This window comes from Mobula birostris, chromosome 8, assembly GCF_030028105.1.
Source record: "Mobula birostris isolate sMobBir1 chromosome 8, sMobBir1.hap1, whole genome shotgun sequence".
NCBI classification, from domain to species: domain Eukaryota; kingdom Metazoa; phylum Chordata; class Chondrichthyes; order Myliobatiformes; family Myliobatidae; genus Mobula; species Mobula birostris.
This window is the reverse complement of record NC_092377.1, coordinates 80654378-80663231: the sequence shown is the minus strand read 5'-3', so window position 1 is coordinate 80663231 and position 8854 is coordinate 80654378. Positions and strand designations below refer to the sequence as shown.

Sequence of the window (8854 nt, the reverse complement as noted above, 5' to 3'; positions counted from 1 at the left end):
AGTCTGTGGTAGAAGCCCAAGAGAAGATTAAAATTCCCATGGAGAATCCTGGGAGGTAAGATGACATACCAGAGCCTGCTTGACACATTTGTTATGCCTATCAATTTGCATTTCCTGTGCACAAGTCCTTGAATTCTGTATCCATTAAATGGTGCAATATGCAGAACTCAGCATCAAATGGCAAGATCATTCAGAAATAAGACAAGTAGTGTACAAAGGCATACTTTTATTGCATTTAACAGAAATAAAGAGGTCACTAGAAATATTACCTGTATTGTAAAAAGTATGTCTCTCCTTCAAAAAATAATAAACAGAAGGTGCTGTGCCAAAGTGATTATATACATTCTGCCTTCTAACAGGTACTGCTGGTAACGTATTGTAAAGCTCAAGTGGAAAGATGGTACCATTAATCTTTTGGTCCATGACACTTCCATTTTGCCTGGCTTTACAGTTATAGAAGCATCTACATCTTTGAGCTTCAACTATATTCATCAGTTAGCACTGCACAGCACAACAATAAAACCTCTTAAAATATAAAGACGATTGGATAGCCATTTTTTTGTTTTTACAGATGCATTCATCGTGGTCACAGTGTAGAGACATGAAATCTTCCAGAAGCCTCTACGTGACTTGTAAACAAGGTCAGCCAAACTATGGGCAAAGCAATAAATACAAAATATAGCAGGTACTTCTGCCTTTATCTTACAAAACAGGTACATAGTGGACACTATTTTCATAAAATACAAAAGGTAATTTTAAAATACAGCCTTCTGTACCCTCATAATACAAATCCAGAAAGAAATATTCTTTACAAAAATAGTACAAATCTTTGCAATGCAAACCCAATTTTATAATGAGGGAGGATACCCACCAAAGAGCAAAAGTTCTGTTAAAGTCATTAGAAAAACACATGGGTCATGCAAACTTACCAATATATTGCTCGAAGTAATTTAAGTGATACATTCCAGAATAATATATTTGCATTTATTTTCCAAAAATCAATGGCTCCCTGTTCCTTGAAAGTTATAATTCCACCCACATGCACCAACAGGTCCTTTAAATTTATCAACAATTGATGAAACTTCATGTAGTCCAATATATAGTTTTTTTTTTGGAAAAGGTACAAAAATCAAGGAAAGTACTGCCTGTGCTTTGTGAGAGTTGAATCCTTCATATATGGGAGGAAATAAAGGGAGTTTATCAGAAATGTAAGCTGCATTGCCTCTAGATATCAAGGTTTACCCAGATCGGAAAAAAAATGATTCAGGCTAATTACTGTGTGTGTACCTAAAAGGGATAGACTTCAAAAGGTTGGTGATTGGAATTGGCTCCATTTCTGGAGCAGTCTGAACTCACAAAACATATTAATCAGGAACGGGAATTAAAAGCCACCCACAATCAGAAACACTACTGCTTGAGGGCCGCAGATGCTTCTCTTTCCATTTTGACAGAAAACTTTAACCCACCTATTGAATCACTGAAGGGAGGACCTGCACATTACTGACAACTAGCTCTGCCTTTGCAAATAATGCAGTGTGAATTGTACAAGTGTTCTTCAATTTACAACATTTCTGAACGTCACCAAGCCATCCACTGCCCAAGTTCAAAAAAATGCTTGAGTGTCTCAAAATTCACCCTTGTCAAGTTAAAAGTGCAACAAAAAGAACCAAAAGTTCCAACTAATCTATTTCCGTTAATACAAATCCCACTTTTTAAATTTAATTTTACCGGTTTATTGAAGTCACTTTTCCAAGTGTAATGGGCCCAAAACTGCACACTGACTGCACTCAAATTAACATATGTTGATGCTTAAACCTTCCAACTTCTACCTAAAGATAGAATTCCTATCAAAATGTATGCTGTAAGAGGATGTAGAGGAAGCCCAGGGCATCACTGGTTGGGGCAACACTTCTGTATACTGTTGACTAACATACTATTTGCTTTAAAGTTAACCTCTGTTTGCACATGTGTGGACAGCAGCTAAAGCATACTTACTGAATAGCTGCTGATCTTATCGGTATGGAATATTCATTAAGCCATTAAAAGGAAGCTTTAAAAATACTGCACAGGTATACCCTGCATATTATATTTGTTCAAGATTGTCATAGCCAATAAATTCAGAAATGAAAAACAAAAACTGAATACAAACAAGCCAATTTAAATGTTTCTAAAAATTGGTTGAAGTCCCCAAAAGCGCAATTCTTTGGTCCAACTTCTGGTGATTTATTAATTGTAGATTTAGGAGTCTTCCTTCGGTTTTCTCTTCCTGACCACGTTGTCCACCTCATAGTTGGAAGATGTTGCTTCCAACTCCTCCTCATGTTCACCATTTTCAAGATCATCCTCAAAAGGGGAATCTTCTCCACTGACCTTGTCACTCAAGCCATCCCCTTCTGCCTCTGCCTCCGCCTCCGACCCATTTGCTTCCCATTCTGGAACATCTTGACCCTTCTTCTCCGCTTCATCAGAATCCTCCTCATCAGCCTCATTTTCTTCATTTTCTCCTTCAATAACCTCTGTCAATAAAGATATCAGACATGCAGTGTTCTCAGACACAATCACTATGTAACAGACTAGTAGCCACATGTTAAATTCTGTTCACCATTTCGCAACGTAGCCAACAACCAGTTCCTAATACCTGGTGTCCCATGTTTTAAGAACATATTAAACCATCTCCTTACCCATACTGCACCACTTTTGCACCAAGAAATTACTCTGAAAGCTTTACTAATATTTAGAAAAAACATATAGCACACAGCCCAGCTTTAATCAAACAGAGAAGGTTCCACATCATTTCACCCTCATCATCCCTTCACCCCAGGCCCCCTCAGGTGCACTCTTCCAAAAAGCACTGTGCACCCAGCATGTGGTCAAATAATGGCCTGCTTCTTCTTTTGCATCTTGACATCTACAGTATACAATAAGTGAAGCAAACTTGTTAAGTCTGACTCTCATTGACAAGTGAAAACTGGAAGCTTGGTAAGGTGTGGACTCACAGATGCTGACACACATTTCAATAACATACTGCACCATTAGTTACAACATTATCAAGTAGACTCTTTGGCCAGGTTTCTGGAGGTACGAGAATAATGAAGAAGAATCTAAGTGAGCACCAGCTGATCCAGGAAGAAATGTGCGGTTATCTGCAACAATCATAACTACACAACCAAAAAGCAAGTTGATTAGTTACTCTTATCATCCATTTACCAGGGCAGTCCGATCTAGGCTGACATCTCGCCACAGCTGGGGAGAGACTGGACCATGGTTCCACGTCTCATGACAACAAGTGAACGTCAGATGAAAGGTGACTGGACTCAGCTATGGGCAACCCCATCACACATCCCACAATTTCACTATTTGACCCAAACTCAACCCTCCCTGCCTTTCGGCCTCCAATCAATCACTGGCCACCCAGGCATGGACACCAGGAAGAATCAGCCCAAGTCTCAGCTCCTGCAGCCCTCCAGGGAGCAGTCTGAACACCAAGTACTGGCTTGCTACTCAAAGGGCCTCTCTACCCAATAACCATAAACTCAAAGAGCTCTTTTAAAGAGCTGCAAAAAAGCACCGATCATTCCTGCTCCAGCCTCCATGTACATGTACGTGAACCCAAGTCATTCACAATAAAGCCAATGTTGTGGAAGACAGCGGTTTTTAAGGATGGGTGGGCAGGAAATATGTCAGCTTCTTTGCGAGCTTGACATGTTTGCCTCAATGATGAGAGGTGAACATATCACTTTGTGTTTTGATGTAATCCTTTCAAGAGGCCTGCAGGGTCACCATTAGAGCAGTATGATCAGGTATCATGTTTACTGTCAAATGCACACATACAGGTACGTACAGGCACAATGAAAAACTTGCAGCACTATCTCAGGCCTGTTGCATTAGAACTGCAATAGAACCAGATTGGCCGGGGGGGGGGGGTGGAGTGGAGGAGGGAGAGGGGAAGTGGTCCTCCCAAAGTTGCTGCTTAACCTTCCTGAGTTCCTCCAGCAGTTTATTTGTTGCTCCCTACTTCCCTGGCCACTGTTTAATTCTCCAGCAACTAGGCAGCTCTGCAATATGGCTGGCAGTGGTCTGAAAACAGGGCCAAAAACTGTTGCAGGCCCTGCTACGGGCTCATCTTATTCCTTGCACCCATTCACCTTCCCCACAAAAACAGCAGCCCACATGCTGAAGGCACCAAAACAAATCTGCATTCTGATCAACACTCCTAAAAGCGAAAAGGGGTATGCACAGCAGCGGGGTGCAAGCTTACTGCTAGGTGTACAACACAGCGGTGTGCAAGAATACCCAAATCAAGACGCTCTTACCTGCTGCTTCAAGCTTATGTTGACGCTTCGGTGGACATAAACAATCAGCAATTAAGACCAAAATCTAAAGAAAAATGACATAATTGATCACTGACTTCTCAGGAAATGGTTAATGAGTGTGACATTCCAACATTACACCAACAGCTGTGCAAGGACAAGTGAAATCAAGAGGGGCACGCTGAGCTGAGGTGCCACCTCACAGCTCCACCTGTCACTGCTGACTGCGTGGAGTTTGAATGTTCACCCCGCATTTATAGGCATCCGTTACTCTCATGAGACCATGGATTTGCGCCTTGGAAGGTTTCCAGGGCGCAGGCCTGGGCAACGTTGTTTGGAAGACCGGCAGTTGCTCATGCTGCAAGTCTCCCCTCTCCACGCCACTGATGTTGTCCAAGGGAAGGGCATTAGGACTCATACAGCTTGGCACCGGTGTGAACGCAGCACAATATGTGGTTAAGTGCCTTGCTCAAGGACACACGCGCTGCCTCAGCCAAGGCTCGAACTAGCAACCTTCAGATCACTAGATGAATGCCTTGACCACTTGGCCACATGCCAACACTGCAAAGGTTTTCCCCAGATGCTCCAGTTTTGACCCAAAGCCCAGACGGCATACGGGTTGGTAGGCTAACTGGCCACTGCAAATTATCCCCAGAGGGTATGGGAGTGGTAGAATCTGGAGGCAGAGGAAGATGGAAAAATTGTGCAAAGAAGGATAATTTGATAAATGGAGGATTGGTGTGTATGGGTGTTTGACAGTCAGCATGGGCTTGGTAGGCCAGAGTCATATTACCCATCTAACTTCCATAACTGCTTTGAAACAACAAAATAAAATTTATTAAAATTAATATCTGAATCCGTACTCAATTTACTTAGAATCACAAAGGAGCACATCTTTAAATAAAATCACAAGGCGCCAAGAGAATACAATAAATTCAAGATATCACAATTATAACATGTTGCATTGTTGTAATTACTGCAATTAACAGGTGATACTGCATAGTCACAAGGTATACAACACAGGCACCAAAATAAATTTGACCTTAGTCAGAAGCTCTGAAGGTAAAAAAGACAGTAAGCATTGGACTCTGGTCATTGGAAATGGTCTTTGGAAATGCAGAGTTTACAGATTATATTACACCTGGTCAAGCACTGGAGGCAATATTGCATGGGATTGAAACTTGCCCAAGTACAAATTTGTTGAAATGGCCATTTTATGGAGAATTGAGTAACAAATCTTACACTCCTCCACACCCCTCCTTCATTGCTGTTCCCCATCCTTGTCTGTGCTCTATTACTCTTTAGCTCTATACATAACATCTTGTGCTCAAAAGTTCACTGTTTGCCTTGCAGTTGTGCCTTCACGCTTGCAATCTCAAACAGGGTTTTTAATCTTTTTTCTTTGAGCCACTTAAAGAAGTGCTGCCGCTACTTGCAATGGGCTGGTTTAGAAGTGTAAAAGTAAAAAAAGCTAAAAAGAAGATCAAAGGGACTGAGATAGTAATAAAAAGCTTACAACAAGCACGTATCACGAAAGTGTTGACCAATACTTGTAAAACTTGCTAGGCCACAAGGATCAGCAGACAGCAGCAGCTTTTAATTTATGTAGTAGCATTTTAATCATCAGAAAAACTCCAATAAGAGAACATAATTGGGATGGTACTGGACTCGTTGGCTCTTCAAATTATTTTCAAAATTCACTTTAATTCACTTATTTTTGAAAGTTACAAAGTATTTTTCCAGTAACTTTGATAAGCTTAAAGAAACATGGGAGTCAAGTCTCAAATGAGTTGGAAGGGTGGTGTGAGAATTAAGGCCCCAGTGAGTTGGAAGACAGCATGGCCAACATCCTCTGGGGGCAATCACAATCTTTTTTCCCCAGAACAGAGGAGTCCAGAATTAGGAGGGTATAGGTTTAAGGTGAGAGGGGTGGAACTTAAAGAAGACGAGGAGCAAGCTTTTCCACAGGGAGAGTTGCAAAATCTAGAACCAGCTGCAGAGGTGGTGGCGGCAGATACAATCACAATTAAAAGCTGTACTGGTGGGTCCCTTCCCCTCCTGTCTTCTCCTATCATTTTGGATCTCCCCCTCCCCATTCCACTTTCAAATCTCTTACTAGTTCTTCCTTCAGTTAGTCCTGACGAAGGGTCTCGGCCTGAAACATCGACTGTACCTCTTCCTAGAGATGCTGCCTGGCCTGCTGCGTTCACCAGCAACTTTGATGTGCGTTGCTTGAATTTCCAGCATCTGCAGATTTCCTCGTGCTAGTGGGTACTTGGATAGGAAAGGAGTAGAGGGATGTATACTCAATGTGAGAAAGTGGGATCAGCATGAGTAGACTTCACAGTCCGCATGGATGAGGTGGGCAAAAATCCCCTTTCTCTGCTGTATGTTTCCATAAGTCTACGAGCCAGGTGCCAACAATCAGAATTTCTGGATAGTCAGTGAGCAGATTGTTGTTGTTTTACCTCAAAACATAATCCAGTACACTTCACAGAAGCAATCAAACAGGACATGATGCCAAGCCTCATTAAAAGAAATCATAAAGATAGGTGCTCAGAATTTTGTTCAAAGAGACAGGCTTTTAAAGGATCATCTTAAATGAAGAGGCCGAGGCAGAGATGGAGAAGTTTCAGAAAGGGGTCTAGTCACCTATAGTAAAAATTGCAATTACATTGGTGTTGACATGTTAAGAATGTGAGCGCAGGAAAATCAAAATATATTACTAGCACTGTATCAGTCTGGAATGCAAAACGAATTTTATCTGGGATAGCCAAAAGATAAGTTACAAAGGGTTACTAAGTACCTTAGAAAAAGCATGGCTCAGTTCAGATTCAGAATTATCATGTTGGGGATACTAGCTTACCAAGCCAAGGATGAGACCAACCACGAGAGTAGCCACAGCAAAGATGACGTAGGAACCCCAAACTGGAATTCCCAGTGTATCAGTCAGGTAGCTATGTAGTTGCTGTAAATCAAAGAGAAATAAATGGATTAGTTTTTTTTCCAGGACTTCCCATGTTAATGCTAGGATCTTCATCTTCCTACTATTTACATATGGGGGAGGGGGGAAGACTGCTAGCATTTCTCAGGATAATCTGCAATCCTAGTTGTCTCTGATGAGAATCTGGATATTCTTAACAACCCTCTGAACCGGCAACACATTCAAGAACTGCAAGTCAACACCTCAGCTGCAGGGTGGGTGCCATCAACAAAACAGAGGAAGTTTTATAAATCACTCATCTTATTGAAAATGCATCCCAGAAGGTCTGAGAATGAGGCCTAAATTTAGGTACGTACTATGAGAATTCTCAAGGACGGCACAGTAGCGCATTCACTTTACAGCACCAGCGATCACTGATTGGAGTTCGATTCCCACCGCTGTCTGTCAGGAGTTTGTATGTTGTCCTGTGACTGCGTATGTTTCCTCCTGGTGCTCCAGTTTCCTCCCACATTCCAATGATGTACACTGTTAGTGAGTTGTGGGCATGATTATGTTGGCACCAAAAGCATGGCAAACCTTGCAGGATGCCCCAAGTACAATCCTGGGGTGGACTATGTTGGTCTCTATTGCAAAACAATGCACTATATGTTTTGGTATTTCAATTTAAGTTTGACAAAAATTAGCTTTATCTTTAAGTTGATTGAACATCAAATGCTTCGAATAGTTGCTTGCAGCCAATTCGTTGGCTCTGCTATCCAGAATGTTCACTGCAGTTTTAGCCCAATGATCTCGGCAAACAGTTTATACCATACAGCAGTGGTCCCCAACCTCCGGGCCGCGGACCGATACCGGACCGCAAAGAACGCAGTGGTGCAGTGGAAGCCAGAGCGCACTCAGCACATCTTTAAGAAAAAAGCTGATATAAACAAGCTAATTAATTAGGTGCCGCCCGGCACATAAATGTTGGCCCAGATCAGAGGCGATTGCCGATTTCACTTGCTCTATGCGATGTTCACTTCTCTTTCCAGGGTGCTGAAGCCTTTAGCTGTTCCATTGTTTGGTCAATTTAAACGCCAGCCCAGACAGGCTGAAGAGACAGCGCTTTCAGGATCAAGGTGACATGCTGAATCTACACAAACTTCTAATAAAGTATAGGCGCTGCTGTGCTTTCTTTGTAATGACAGTTACGTGCCGGTCCTAGGACAGATCCTCTGACACTTTCCAGAGACAGAAACGTTGATCCTTAATGCCGAAGAATTTAAAGTTAATGACCCTCTCCACCTCAGTTCCTCTCATGAAGACCGGCTTCTGGGCGGCACCTAATTAATTAGCTTGTTTATTTCGGTTTTTTTCTTAAAGATGTGCTGGGTACGCGCCGGCTACCGCTGCATCCCTGCATGCTTCGCGGCCCAGTATCGGTCCGCGGCCCGGAGGTTGGGACCACTGCAATACAGGAATACCAAATTAAAAAATAGCTCTAATATTCAGAGATGCAACAAAGATTAACAGCAGAGAAATGCTCTATTCCACTGAATCAAATTAAACATACAAATAAGGGAAAATCGGCAGATGCTGAAAATTCAGAGCAACACAGACAAGA

General features: G+C 42.1%; 1 protein-coding gene across 1 annotated transcript in view; it reads right to left on the bottom strand.

The window, feature by feature from the left end:
* Window positions 1-206: 206 nt before the first annotated feature.
* The window catches only part of tmx4 (thioredoxin-related transmembrane protein 4), a 91697-nt gene continuing 83049 nt past the window's right edge, over window positions 207-8854 (bottom strand). The window contains exons 6-8 of the mRNA XM_072265530.1: window positions 7177-7278; window positions 4314-4377; window positions 207-2516 (exon numbers count right to left, since the gene is read on the bottom strand). Coding sequence (XP_072121631.1) covers window positions 2239-2516; window positions 4314-4377; window positions 7177-7278 — 444 coding nt within the window. The 3' untranslated portion in view covers window positions 207-2238. The remainder of the gene's footprint in view (window positions 2517-4313; window positions 4378-7176; window positions 7279-8854) is intronic.